At 40.9% G+C, this 15247-nt stretch overlaps 1 protein-coding gene across 8 annotated transcripts in view; it reads left to right on the forward strand.

Moving 5' to 3' along the window:
* cep170aa (centrosomal protein 170Aa) overlaps window positions 1-15247 on the forward strand; it is a 38181-nt gene that overhangs the window by 13479 nt on the left and 9455 nt on the right. For all 8 annotated transcript variants that reach the window (XM_061746007.1, XM_061746012.1, XM_061746011.1 and 5 more), the window contains exons 4-12: window positions 204-293; window positions 2279-2357; window positions 2593-2651; window positions 2762-2993; window positions 3977-4117; window positions 7994-8173; window positions 8409-8714; window positions 14030-14377; window positions 14501-14790. In XM_061746007.1, coding sequence (XP_061601991.1) covers window positions 204-293; window positions 2279-2357; window positions 2593-2651; window positions 2762-2993; window positions 3977-4117; window positions 7994-8173; window positions 8409-8714; window positions 14030-14377; window positions 14501-14790 — 1725 coding nt within the window. The remainder of the gene's footprint in view (window positions 1-203; window positions 294-2278; window positions 2358-2592; window positions 2652-2761; window positions 2994-3976; window positions 4118-7993; window positions 8174-8408; window positions 8715-14029; window positions 14378-14500; window positions 14791-15247) is intronic.

Here is a 15247-nt window from a genome sequence, read left to right on the forward strand (position 1 = left end):
ACATACGCTGTGCCACAAACAGTTACTCCTCCATGGTTTTTGGTCATTTTAGCAGAACTGGCATCCATGTGAGCACTGACAGGAAAATCTGACGTAGAACAGGACTCATGCTGAATTAAATGAACATTTTCCATAGTTAAAATAGCGTAAAATATGATCACATTGGTTTAACGGTTCTCCTCTGTGTATGCTTTTGTTTGAAGTCCCGAAGTGTGGATAAGCAGCATGCGGTCGTCAACTACGAGGCTGGCACGGACGAACACAAGGTCAAGGACCTGGGCAGCCTGAACGGGGTAAGTGCACGCACAGGAAAAATGCTGACGAGAGATGTGCAGTTAAAAATATCAAATGACAGTCGAGAATGGTGAAAAAAAGACAAAGAAACTTTAGAGTAAGACTGATACAGATGAGCAAAACGTGCTAAATGATCAAGTCACAAGTCGAAGGAAATTAGATCCTGAAAGTTAAACTCAATAAGACCCTGTGTTTTTATGCTTCTAATCAATCTGTCTGTCGATGGAGATTTATCTCAAACTCCAAATTTATTTATCCTAATTACGTAAAAAATTTAATAAAGGGAAACTACAATCTTAATTTGAACAATGAGTCACTGTGTCAATAGAAATCACCGGACTGCTGTCAATTGCTAGTTTACCGATGTTTCTTCCTGATGATTTTCAGATAAGACGATTACGTTAAAGCTCTGAATGTTTTTTGAAAACACTAGTACATAATGTCAACCCAGGAACCATTCAAATAAGAGTTCAGCATCAATGTCAAAAAAACATATTTTTTAGCTGTGAAAAGTGTATAGAAAAGATTTGCTGTATAACTTCTGGCTGTCGAGGTTTTACAACCCAAAAATTCAATACATTTGTAATCCTGTCTACGAAAAAGTGGCAGCATTCTTCTTCAAAATAGACCTTTTGAGAGTTATTTTTTTCTTTTTCTTTTACTGTAACGGATGTAAATCTATTGAAAAACACAATCATTGACCTGTGAATGGCTATAATACAATTCTTAAAAAGCCATTGAGGGACATTTTGTAAATAAAGACTGAAATTTGATTCAGATTAACTGAGGTTGTGCAGCTGAAACCAAAACCTAATCTGCAAACACAACTCACTACATAATATGATCCTAGCTTTGATGAGCAAAGTCAAGTTCCCAAATTCTTCTTCCCCTCTTTCACAGTGTAGTTCAGTAAAACCACTTGCCACATGGCATGAGGTGTATTTAGCGATTTTTCTTTTTTTACCCAGCCAGATCCCACCAGATTAGACACATGTGCACAAAGTCCTTCACATCCTCTGCAGCTCACAGACAGGAAGCAAGAGTCACTTCCTGCTGTGTCATTAACCATTCAGCCTCTTTGGCTGGATTCAAAGGAAGTTTTCTCCTGCTGAGTCAGTGGGTATACACAGAAGAGGTTTACCACACTCGTCAGGAAAAAAAAAGATTTGGACCGTGTCACCATTTTCTCCCTTGCTGGAGCCATCTCCCTGCCGTTTTGTTTAAGCAGTTAGGATTTGAGCTGGCTTGAAGGGAGGGGAGACAGGAATGTTTTATTACCACAGCAGTGAAAGTGTGATAGAATTTCATTTGCAGTTGAGCGAAACCTGATCTGTGTCAGTGCTGCATAATAGAAAGACGGGAGATTGGGAGGAAAGAGTGTGAAGTGAAGAAGAGAAATGGAAACCAAACCTGCGTAGAAACGGGGAGAAGTGTGGGTTTTGTTATGCTTCTGCCCTTTGTCCTGAAGGAAACTGGTTTCTGTTTATTACCACCTGGTTAACGTTGTACAAGTTTAGTTTTATTGTTCACAGTTTGGCACGATTAGTATCTGCAAACTCCACAACCGCCAACAGCTCACACACGTCCTTAGACACATGTGCTTTTCAATACAACAAAATGAATCTACAAAGATGACTACTAATTAATCTTTTTTTCTTTGGTGTCCATTTACAAATGCTCAACATGCTTTTCATAGACTAAAATATATTTATTTGTCTTTATTTAGAGTTCGGGGTTGTTTGTTTGTTGTCATCTTATAAATAAAACATTAAGGCTCAGAATCAGTAATGTAAATAGTTTTAGTTGCACCTCTAATCACTACATGGAAACACAGATGTTTTTGTGTTTGACATAGCTGGGAGTCAACTTAGTGGGAGTTGGAGTTTTCTGGCATAATCTTGACATCACTATAGAGTTAGTTTTGCTTTTCACAAATGTCGTCGTTACTGTGTTTACACTTCTTGTGCTCTCCTTCCCTGTGCAGACTTTTGTGAACGATGTCCGCATTCAGGAGCAGATGTATATCACTCTGAAGTTAGAGGACAAGCTAAGGTTTGGATATGATATCCTTTCACTTTTCCTGTCTTCTAATCTTGTAAATCATCAGCGGGCTGATGACCTGTTTGGATTCTCACCAAGATGCCGTTACTTTATTATGCCCCATGTAAACATGGCAGCATTTACTGCCTCGAGTAGTAAATTATCTTGTGTATCTTTTTAAATGTAATGGTTCTTGTAGCAGCAGTATATTATGGTTGTAAGATTGTGGCCGGCATTTCCTTAATTTCATTGCCTTACATACCAATCTGTTCACGGTGGTGAGAGGGGAGCTCACTGTGCCCGAGGAGGCTCTGAAGGTGAGAATACACAACCCACGTACCTTCATGTATTCCATTTGTCATGATACACAATTTTGAATTTAAGTTTCTAATCGGCTCATTCTTTTCTTTTCTTCATCACCCTTCAGCATGAAAAGTTCACCAGTGGCCTCCAGCTCAGTAAGAAGCCCTCCAACGGAGAAACGCCTGCAAACACAACCACGAACAGGTCTCCCACCAAGACCCCTACAAAGACAGCAAAGTCCCCCAGCAGCAGCACCGTAAAGTCGGGGGAGAGCAGAGTGACAGATGGGGTGACTTCCTCCAGAGACCCAACGGCCAAACCTGCAGACTCTCCCAAAACAGAGGAAAGAATAGGAGGTGAGAAATATACTGTATATATATACTGTATTTATATCATACCAGCAGGGGGTGGAAATGGTTCCTAGGAGAGGGCTTTCTGTACTGTCCGGTTCTATCTTGAAGACAGTTTAGATCTGAGGATGCACCGATAACTCACAGGCCAGGTAGTGGTGGTGGCTGAAGTCCCAGATACTCAAAGCAAGGCCACAAGGAGCTTATGTGTTTTTTCAGAATCAGCAAACCCATAAACAGTCTCTTAGTTTTAAAAATGCAGGATGTTCAGGCACACATTTGCACAATTGAACCCGAACAAGTATTGGTGCTCGCATCTGCTGCTCATTTGTGCAACCCTAGGATGTTGTAGTTTTAATAACAGGCATCACCAACATACTGTATCTACGCCTCATGGGGAACATACGTTCAGTAGCTGCTACACAGACGGGCCACCGTCACTGCATGTAATTTGGCACACAGGATCTGTAATTATCTTGATATACTGTGATTAACATACACACTTCGGGATAAGGACCAGTTAAAAGAAAGAAGTAAGGAGAAGAAAAGACAGGAATAGAGTGTCAAACACAGCAGTAGATGCAGCGTGCTGAATTAAATCTGTAAAAAGACCTTTCCTTTGTGTCATTTCCCTTTCTCAACTTCGTGTCCTTTCACTTCTTTACTCGTCTTCACTTAATTGGTTCGGGAGACAAGTTGGCACAGGATGCTTGTACCATGTCAGCTTTTACACTGAAGAGAAGAGTAAGGCTAGCCAAGTCCCTGTTTCATATACACCCCTTGCATATTAACGCCCTCAGGTCAATGCAGTCAAACACAACCACCAGTTGAGATTATTTTGGGCCCAATGTGATTCAGTGAGATGTTGCTCTTGAGAGTAGCTGAGTATTTGACATCCGTAACAGATGTTCGACAGACTAGAGCTACAACGAAATGTTCACCTTCTGCAGAACATTTTTAAAACGTATTGGTGCGTGCTTCCGTCACAGGGGATGTGACGGCGCTGCCCCGCGGGACCCCCCTGTACGGCCAGCCGTCTTGGTGGGGAGATGGAGATGCAGATGACGAGAATTCCTTCAAACAGGAAACCAAATCATCTTCATCAAAAAAACAGGACAGCTCCATGTCAGGTAAGAGGTTGTAAAATTTTGAGACTTTCAGCTTCCATCACACATACAGACATCATCTCTTTTTCATTGTTAAGATCTAAATACACTGGACAGAAAGAGGTTTAGATGGAGCATTGCATTTATCCAATGACAGCATTATATTTCTAAAACAACAGTGCCGGGACTTAACAAAAGATTATTAAAAACGAAACATCTAATTGCAGCATTGATATAAGACAGAATTGTGCATTTAAACACATTTATAACATCTATTGTAGCTTGGAAGAAACTTTTTCTGTTTTGGAGCTTTTTTTGTTCCATTTTTATGTTTTTGTTTTCCAGCAGAATTAAATCAAATTGTTGTTGACGTGCTTACAGTTTAAAATAGTTTCAGCTTACATGATGGTTATGAAGACTGCCGGTGACTGATGGCCAGAATATGAAAAATATGCAGTAAATTTATATTTGAAATGTGTTTATTTAATCAAAAGCATTTTCCCACCGCAGTCCTGCCCACATGAATTGTATCGCTCGTAATGGAGAGATTTCTGCATCATCTTTTCATTTGCCAGAATCGTAAAATAATTAGTAGCCTTACCTGTGAAATAAATGACTGATACCCATTTTATGAAAATGGTCCATATTGAGTCAGTTGGACAGATTGAGCAATCGTTTATAACTATTGAGTATCTGGTAATACTGTAAACCAACAGCGTGGTCTATTATAGCACATAGTATGAATAATAGTATGTTAAGTTGAATCAGTGGCTCAATATTTTAGTGAAATAGTAATTATATGACATGTATTTGCTTTGTATGTGTTCAGGCAGTGATGGCCTGCGCCTGCACTCGTAACAGTGCACATCCAAGTGCACACAATGGCTTTTCTCTGTGTCTGCATGAACAGTACAGTAGGCTTGTTGGCCTACAATCTGTCTGAGACTAGTGACCGAGAGACTGGGGGGCGGGGGTCCTGGTAACTCATATTGGATGGTCAGAGTAACAGGATTAGAGGCTACACCAATAGTGAAACAGCTTCAGTGATGCAAGATCTGTCTGTGCCAGGCTGCTTCAGTGGATCAGTGTTGTCAGAATGAGTTGGGGGAGGTTAATCTGCATAAACACCCAAGCGGGATGAAGGGTCCTCAAATCTCTGAGCACATCTGGATGGTTAGTCTGGCTCTACGTTCATCAGCTGGTGACCGAATTCTTTGCTCTTCGGCTCCTAGGACTCAGCCAGAGCCTGTGTCTGTGTTGTGCCATGCGTGTCACTTTGCTGATTTTTTTGCAAAGTATGATTCTTGTGGAGTGAGATTGGAAAAGACTGAGGGTTGGAAACGTCTGTGTGAGCATGCAAAAGTGACTTGAAGCTCCAAGACTCTCTTTCAAAGATTCGGGCAAATGGGATTGACTCCTTCAGCCATGGAAGCGGGTGAGTGGAAGTCATTCTGTCCACTTTCAGCTTTGACTCAAGATAAAAAAGAGGCCTTGTTGAGTTAATGTTGTAATGTTTGTTTTGTGAGGCAATATACACTACGATTGTCTTTGTGGTGTATGTTTTGTGTGGCATAGTGGCATAGACCTCAACATTGAAGGAAGATGTTATTGGTTTAGTGTTTTTTGCAACTGTGACCTTTGTCTTTAAATTTCCATCAGCTATTATCAGATGAAGTAGTTAGGGGAAGTGAAAGAGAAAACGATAGGTTTAGCGCAGGAAGTGATTCTGTTTCAGTGTGTCCTGTTTCTCACTTGCTTATGTCAGTTAAGTTTAGTTGTTAAGTTTAGTGTGTGTTTTTCTCCTTCTCAGTGAATAGGCCGTGTTGTCATGTCTCCCTACCCCCTCCTTATGTATTGTCACTAAAGCTGATTGGGTTACGCCACTGCACCAGCTCCCCCTTTCCTCTTGACGCATATAGAAACACACACACACACACAACACACACAGTATCCAAACAGAGTCACTACACTGCAGCAGTCATTTGCTAACCGAGCCCTAATTCAGTGGTAAGTATTGCTCTGAAATCCGTGTACTTGGATTTATAGCTGACAAAGGGCTTTTGAAATGAGCCAACTTTGTATTCGTCTGATATTCACTTACTTTGGACTTGATTTTCTGCTTGAAGCTCTTTTTAAGAACTGTTCAATGAAAATACAATTGCTCTAGCTTTTTAGCACTTTAAAAGTTCGAAAGATATATCTACAGGGTTATTTATGAGTTTTTGTGTTATTTAATTTAAAATCAGTCACACCCTGATAGCGGGTGTTTGTTCAAGTTTACGGAAAGCACATAAACTCACATGGTGTCATTAATCCACAGAGCATTTTTAGAAAAATGGAAAACCATAAAGCTGACTATAAAAGCCAACGGAAAGCCCTGGAGCTTATTCAATTTTAGTTTCACTGTATAGTTTTTATATAAATGACATTAAACTAACTTAAGAAGCTCGGCTTTGCAGAATTGACTACTGCAAGTTATTCCCAGAGGAGTCATGTGACCAGTGGGGACATTTTAGTGCATCTATTACATACATGAGGAGAGAAAGTACACACCTCTTTGACTTCTGTAAAGGACCTGAAAGTGTTACTATAGCTTTATGTGTGTTTTAATTTAATATTTTAGAACTTCTTATACTGTTTTAGATAATAGTGAGCATGAAGACAAACCCGAATGTCAAGGTATCAATTCCAGGGCAAAATCATCCTGATTATTTTACTCAAATACTAAATTCACAGTTATCTCCAAGTTTACTAACGACAGGAAACATTTCATGTGGATTTTCGGGAAGGATAGGGTGGTCAGTTGTAAAGGAAAAGGATGAGACAGCAAAATGGAATGCAACATGGTAGGTTTTATCGCAATTATCTTGTTTTCTCAACAACTGGAAACCAAAAGCAGCCAAAAAGCTGCTATTTAAAGTTCCTCCTTTTATTTTCTATTGTTTATGTAGTATCTATCACATCACTGTCCCATTGAAGTATCTCAGATCCTTCTGTCTGATTAGATGTTGTTGTAAATCTTCCCAAAATTACTGAGCAGCTTATTCTGGGAATCACTGAACATGTCAAAAAGATTATTTTTCCAATCAACTAAACTTGAGTTGAAGGCAAAAGTGGAAAATGAGGCCTTCAGTTCAGAGATTCTGTTTTTGTGGAAAAATCCTGCTTTGTCTCTTAAAACCTTAAGAAGGATATCTAAAGAAGGCTTAAGAAGTCATAGTATAAGTATATAACGTATGACTTATAGGAAATCCACTTTTCTGTTTTTACATGTGATTACATTGGTCTGCGGTTTTTGTTGATCACCATATGTTGCTACATTTGCTTCCCAACATGAAGCAGATGGCCCCTTTAATTTCTGAAAACATCATTTATCATTTTCCGATCCCACAGAAGCTCTGTTTGTTCACATAATCAGATGAGAAAACAAGTGGTCCATATTGCCAGGAACCCGTTGTAGCCTTTAAAAAGCTTGTTTTCAGTGACAGAGACAAAGATTTATGACCCAAATTAAATGGGTCCATATGTGTTGTGGCTTGACCTTTCATGATCAATACTATTATATAATACATCCCTGTGTTCATCTTTGAACCTGCAGAATATGAGTGCTAGGTGTGTTTTCTTGTTTAATATCCTTGCAGAAGCTCCAGTAAACTACAACTGCTTCTGCTTCTGCACTTTAAAGGCGTGAGATGAGCTCAACAAGATATTCTCAGTTAATGTGACACTTGAAAGATTACCACCTCATTTTCAATTATACATTATACAATTATATGTTTTTCTTTTCTGCGTAACGTACGGTATATCTGCAATTCATGTGAACTCAGAAAGCTTGACCCAGTTTCTTTGATCTCAAAAGGTAAACCATTTATCACTTGTCATGTGTTTTTGGGTTTTCAGAGAGCAAAGAGGCCCGTCGAGGAGATAAATCCAGAGAGGACGGCCTTCATGCATCTACTGCCCACGATTCGAGTTATTTCGAGATCCCTACCAAGGAGGGTCACATGGCCAATAATGGTATTCATGAGATTCCCACTAAGGATACAGAAGAAGCACCCACTCAGAACCCCGTCACTGCAGGTGAACGGATGTCTAGATTGAACAGATTTTTTCAGATTTCTCCTAAAGAGAAAACCTGTTTGTATGAATATAATAGCTATTAGTTCTTGCATAGTCTGATGAGCCGTATCAGCTTTTTACATGCAAGAACACACATTTATAGATTCACTTTTTCCACTTCTTTCTTTTGCTTTAGTTTGCAAACCTTATATTTAGCGCTGACTGACACAGTAATAACACTCTGCCTCCTCCACAGCGCAAGGTCACGCTTCCTTCACCATAGAGTTTGACAACACTTCTCCAGGGAAAGTCACCATTAAAGATCACGTGTCAAAGTTCAACCCCGACCACCACAGATCTCGCTCCAAGAAAAGTGGAGCAGGAAGCGGAGGCACAGGGTGCCGGGACCTGAGCACCCTGCAAGCTGCCATGATGGCGTCTGAGAGCAAAGTGGCGGATTGGCTGGCTCATAATGACCCCTCACTGGTGCGCAGTGAGTCCACGGAGGACGACAGCAAGAGCATCAAGAGCGATGTACCCGTCCATCTCAAAAGACTCAAAGGTTAATATTATATTCTCTTCATATTTCCATTCTGGTAGCCAACTCTTTTCTTCTTTGATACAAAGAAGTAGTCTGGTCTCTCTGGGTTACACTTTGATGGGCAGAGCAACACCCAGACTAGTATCAACAGAAGACATCCAAAAGTGTAGTTGGAACTGTGGTAAAAACTTGTTGATCAAAGCTGTTATCAGCAACTCGGCAACGATCCTGGTTGTGTTGAGTAGTGGCTATTGGATGCTCCTGATGTTAGTTATCACATCAAAGCTCTTTGTGACTTGTATTCTGGATCACTGGAAATGGTTGTTAATGGCAGGGGTATCAGAGAGAGAGAGAGAATTTTACAAGAAACATTTTCATGCAGCGAATTATTATGGCTGGCCAGGATGTCATTCTGGTTCTTTCACAAAATAATCAAATTCACCGTGTTTAGTAACCTTCATTCTGAAAATATTGTTTATATCATACCACACGTTGTGTAAACTGCTCTCTCTTTTCTGAGTCTCCTCCTATACTACATGAGGACTGGATGTTGCTTTGTTTCTAATCTTAGGTAGTTAGTCTCTGGTTAAGGTGATAACCAAAGACTTTATACATTTATACAAGATTTTATACATTGTTGTGCTTCATTGTCCACTTTACCCAGCCAAGTACTAACTAGTGTCCTTGTGCCAATTTCTTTCCCCTCTTTTTTTTATTTTTTTATTTGAGAATGTGACAGCTTGTCGCTTGTAAGGCGAGCTTTGTTTTGATGCTCGGGTTTTGTCGGGTTTTATGGACTTAATGCTGGTCATGAGTCAGTGAAATGGAAGCCAATTTAAGAAGTTGTTGAAGGAAAGAAAAGGGTGTGTTATGGCTGATGAAAATGGAAATCTGCGAAGTGTAGGGGTGAGGCAGGAAAGCCAATTTATTAGATGGAGTTAGTAAAACCAACATGCGTGTCAGCTGGCTGAGGGATTGACATACAAAATGGATGATTTTGTCCTTTTCTGATTGATTGACTGCATGACCTTTTGGCTGCAAGACAAGAACAAGACATAAAGCGTAGACATGAAGCCTAGAATAAGAAAAAATTGAGAAAAGAGGGTTACAGTAAGGGGTGGAGCGTGGAGGAGAAGAGGAAGGGAGTGAACAAAGAAGGATTGATAGAGGATAGGTGAGCAGCTGGAAGGAGAGCGTTCTGATAAGGGTGTGTATCTCTTCTTTATAGGATTATTTAATATGTATGATGTAGATACATGGTGTACAATACAATTCAAAAAAGGTGTACTTTGAAAAAGATTCAGAAAGAGATGACTAAAAGCAACCTTATACAGTTTAACTTCCTGCTGTAATTGAAACCAAGTCATTTGCAAAAGTGTGAGATTGATTTGATAATATTTAGCGACAAATCAGGCAATAGATCCTACATTTACCTTCTGAAGGCACTGTGGGGAAGAAGGGGTTCCCTAAAAGTCTTCAATATTTTGAGTTGTGTTGTTGGTCTTGCATGTGGTAACTATTAGGATTCAGGTGTTTTGCATGACATCCTCCCAGGTGAGCAGTCAGATCTGCTGTAACGCTACTGTGTCCTTAAAAAGATGAGTTCCGGTTGTTAGACAGATGCTGCATTGTAAACCATATCAGCAATAATGGCACGCGTATGCGCTGCTTCGACTGCTTTGACCGGGGCATCCCGTGGGCAAGCCAGCGTATAATGTGCAGAATCTGCTCTTTTGGTGCCCCTGCAAATGGGAATGGTGCTGATCCATTGGTCCACTGGCTGTGGACGTGTGAGATGTGGAAAGAAACGTTTGTAAATGAACAGGTAAGTTGAGTGCATCGGTGAGAGGGTTAATTAGCTGGAAAACCTGAGAGAAAAAAATGAACAGCTGCTGCAGCAAAGGTGAGTAGTCAAAGAAAAGCTAAGAGGAGAGAGAGGCTTGTTGTCTGGACTGCAGCAAATGCAGAGAGGGAGGCGGCGAAGGAAGAGCGAGCAGTCTTTGGTTGATAGTTGTTATAGTAACAGTGCAAATGATGGCAGTGAAACAGAGAATCCAGAGGTTTATTTAGAAGAGCAGAATCTCGCTGGGGACATCTGTTTGTTTGTGCGCCTAGGCTGCAGGAGCGTGTGTGCGTGAATTGCTCGTGGGAAGCGCGTGCTGATCGTGTATGAATTTCTATGCTGTATGTGTGTGTTTGAAGTATGCTCGGCACTGATTTTGCAGACAAGCAGTGCGGCATGTGTAAGAGGAGGCATGGTAGATGTGCTTTGGGCGTGTCGTAGAGGTGTTTGGCAGAGACAATAGCAGAGGATATTGGGAGGAAGCATTTGAGCCAAAACCCGTGTCTGTAAACATCTAGGTGAGTCTTCTCTTCTTGCTATAAATAAACATGAAGAAGTTACATCTTTATGCTGCTGGTAGTTCTAAATATGCTCACTGTCTCATTACCACATGATATTCTTATATCAGGTAATGCATTTGCAGTGTAATTGTGTGACTGCAGCATTGCTTTTTGTGATTTTGAGAGTGTTTATGGTAAAGTTGACATTAACTTGGCATTAGCAGTAAAAGCTTTATGGATGCGGTGGTCAATTCCAACCATATATGTGTTGTCCTGAATTATGTTATTGGAGAAACTGGAATTACTGTATGTGTATATTTGGGGTTGCACGTTTTCTAATCTTTTTGTGTAACTGTGTGTGCACGTAAAGTAAGTGCATCCTTGTTTGGGGTGCTCACTTGCGTCTGTGTGCAACCAATGGCAAAGACAGAGGTCAGCTCCACTATGAGTCATGGTGGGGCAAGCGGGACAGAGTACCGGTCTCTCACAGACACCTCTGTTGTCCTCCAGTCCTGGCAAGGGCTTCTTTGTGTGGGGCAACAGCATGAAAGACCGGCCTCTCTCTGTTTGCTTATCTGCTGATCTGCTCCACCTACCGTGTAGTGCTCTGCTGTTTTATTCATTCATTTACTTTTTATCTCTTTATGCTTTTGTTAAAATATTATTTTATAATGAAATATCTATTTGACTATACTATATATCAAGCTCTGATGAAATACAGAAAAGTTGGAGGAGTGAATGTGGCAAATGAACCAGACCCAGAAACATGACCTTGTGGTACTCCACTTTAGAGCTGGGCCATGTACAAGCTTTTTATTTCAGATCAGTTCTTTTTTTCTAAATTGATCTAATATCAGATGTGTCAAAGACTTGCATCAAAATTCCTTTTAAATTTTACATTTATGTTAATAAGCATAAAGAAAATACCTCCAAGCTCATACAAACAGGAACACAACTCCTGACATCAAGACTTTCCACACATTAATGACAACCAGAATGTGGATTTGAGACTTGCCTTCAAACTCCACAAAAAGGCTCAGTGCCATTAATCAGTGTTCAGTGTAATGTTAGTCAGACGTAGGCTGGACTCAAGTTCTTTTGTAGGATTAAAACCCTTTTCATCTATTAACTTTATTTACAGTTGACATAACTATGTGGTGCTTTACTATGACTAACTGTTTAGGAATGAAAATGTGTCCACATTACACCCTGATGGGTGATGTCCACGAGGCCCCGACCTTGACCTGCCAGTGTCTCCTGTCAGAATGTGATGCTTCTTGTTTCACTTGTAAGGTCTTGCCAATGTAAAGTTTGTGCCTGACTGGGCACAGCCTTCTGTTCCCTCTGTAGATGACAGCAACAATGTGAGCTTCAGACTTCCCTGCAAGTTCACCTCATTGTTGCCAGCTTAGTGACTTTTGTCTGCCTATTAAAAGAAACAATAAAACAGTGGTAAATAAATATATAGATTTATTGGGAAAAAAATAAACAAAACATAATTCATCTCTAATTTAGGAGAGTTTCAATAAGCCTGAGCACTAACCTTTTCTTCCCGTATGCCCGCCTGCCCTGCAGAGCAGCTGCAGCCTGGCTGTGAGCGCATGTGAGCTAAGAACTTTCATTCAGCTGAAATTCATTCAAAATAAATTTTACGAGAGTGGAGATAATGGTAGAATACTAAATACTTAATTGCTGATTGTCAGTAGGAGGAATGTTAATACTTGGTTAGCGTTTATATTAATGATGTAATGATAGTAAATGTTTGTAGAAAAAAAAGATGATTTATTGATTGTCGGCAGTAGTTTTTCCTTGTATATTTTCAAAGAAAAAATTATTAAGAACATAGCGCAGCAAATTGATAAATGCAATAAAAGCATGAAATTGACTCTGGACTCTTGTCAACATCCTGATACACTGATTGCCGGAGTAGCTAACTAGTTGGAACTGATTGGTAATAAATGTCTGTCTGCTGAAATGGTAACATGCATAATCCTGAGCTTTTTTTGTCTGCATTGGTTTTGTTGTGATTTTATTTGTTTATTTATTTATTTATTTTTCACCTACTTACAGTAATTAAGTATTTCTTTTCCATCCAGCCTCATCTTTCTTCACATCCCCCAACCTTTTCCCATGTTAAGTCTCCTCTTTTTTCTCTCTTTTCCCCTTTCACCTCCTCTCCTTCTCCACTGCTAATCCCCCTCACCCACCACTCCCACAAGCGCGCACACACACACACACACACACACACACACACACACCCTCGCACGTCCAGCCCTCTACTCTGATTCCCCCTCCATGTCTTCCTCCTCCCCTCCCCCTCTCCAAACCCTCCACCACTAAAGTAGGCAGGGCCAGTAGTTGTGTGGGTGGCATGTCTGGATTATTGTGGCACACTGTTCACTGTCTACGATCACATTACACTGAGAGGACTTGCCGGTTCAACTCAGACAGATCAAAACGTGATACTGCAGTAATGTGGTAGGTAAGTTGCTTGTTTTGAACTGAGAGTCTCTTTTGATGGTTGACTGATTTGAATAAGGCCACAGCTGGAAGTTCATTGTTGATTTTGGATGCAATGGTTTATCAACAGCATGTGTTTCTTGTGGCAGCATCTGCAATGGATGTGCATTCAGGTGGATGTGGCCGTGGGCTCAGGTTTATGTGGTACTTCTTTTTTGTATTTTGTGAGAGGATGTGAAGTAAAGAGCCAGACATGTTGAACTGATGATGCTGAGTCTGTGCAGAGATGCTGTGTAACTGTGTAAATATTTAATGATACAGAGTTTAAGGATGTCAGCTACAGGTTATCAGTAGAATATCTGTACGTTCCAGTGTATGAAAAACAGGTAGGCAAGACGATCTGATTGTGAACTGCAGTGTTGTGTGGGATACTGTCATAGGACCATTATCATTATCATTTCCAGTAGATATTTGTTGTTTTTCCCAAACTGATCATGGTGGTAAACTGTTTGCATCCCTGTGTGTCCCAATAGGCAGCAAACATGAGGATGGCACCCAGAGTGACTCTGAGAATGGACTTGGCCTGCGTTTTGCCAACCGCCGCCATGCTCTTGAAGAGCGCCTAAAAGCAGCTCACAGCAATGCAGGAGGGGCAGCAGAAGGAGGACAAACAAGCGCCAGTGCAACCAGAACAGCCAGCACCCGCACGGCCTTCATGATAGAGTTCTACGACGAGGAAAACCCTCGCAAGCGGAGGTCATATTCATTTTCCCAAACAGCTCCCTTGCTGGGGGTCGGAATTGGAGGTGAGGGACTGTGCCCTCAACCTCCATCGCACCCGAAAGTGTTTAGTATTTCCACCTCTGCTGCTTCAGACTCAGGTAATCCTAATTTAAAGTCTTCATACACACTCTCTTTGGAAAGCTTTGTGTATTACAATGTGATCATCTGTTAAAACGTGTGTGTGTATGTTAAGAATTTTCTTTCTGCACTGTGCTTTCCAGGTAAAGCCCCAGCTCCAATACCAGCGACAGTTACTGCAGGTGCCCCGACAGCTGCCCGTGTGCTGCTCAAGCAGAGGTCAGAGGACCTGAGCATCGGTCGGAGCTCCGCCAGCACCGGGCTGGCGACGGGCAGCCCCACCAGCCCCAGCGAGGACACCTCGGTGGTGGGTAGAGGAGCCGGGACGGCTGAGGGCGAGCCAGATGACGACAACAGTGACAAGGGGACTTACACCATTGAACTGGAAAAGAGAAACCCAGAGGAAGAGGAGGCCAGACGCATGATAGACAAGGTAGGTATTGTTGGAGAAATGTTAAAAATAATCCACACTGAGTGGTAACATGTGTCCTTCCTTTGCTTTTGCAGTGTTTAACAACCCTAAATACAGCAGTATGAGATCTATTAGTTATCCTACCAAAAGATTTCTTTTTTTAGACTGCTTCAACACTTGCAGGTTGGAGAAATAAACAAGCACCAGAAACAGAAGGATATCTTCCCTGTTATGTCCTGCATTAAAGAGGACGTTTAATTAATGTATTAATGCAATAAACGTCAGCAGTAGTTTTCTTTTAAAAACTGTTTGCTGACCCTGCTAAACTCTGCTTTGCATGACAGAGTATTGTCTTTACATTTATTTACCAGAGTACTTAAAGGAGAGTACTTAAAGGGATGTAAAACTGCCATGAACACATACAAATATTTTCCTTTTCTCTAAATGTACAGCAACATAATGAATTGTTGCAGAATCT

The sequence above is a fragment of the Cololabis saira genome, chromosome 17 (assembly GCF_033807715.1).
Source record: "Cololabis saira isolate AMF1-May2022 chromosome 17, fColSai1.1, whole genome shotgun sequence".
In the NCBI taxonomy this organism is placed as follows: Eukaryota; Metazoa; Chordata; class Actinopteri; order Beloniformes; family Belonidae; genus Cololabis; species Cololabis saira.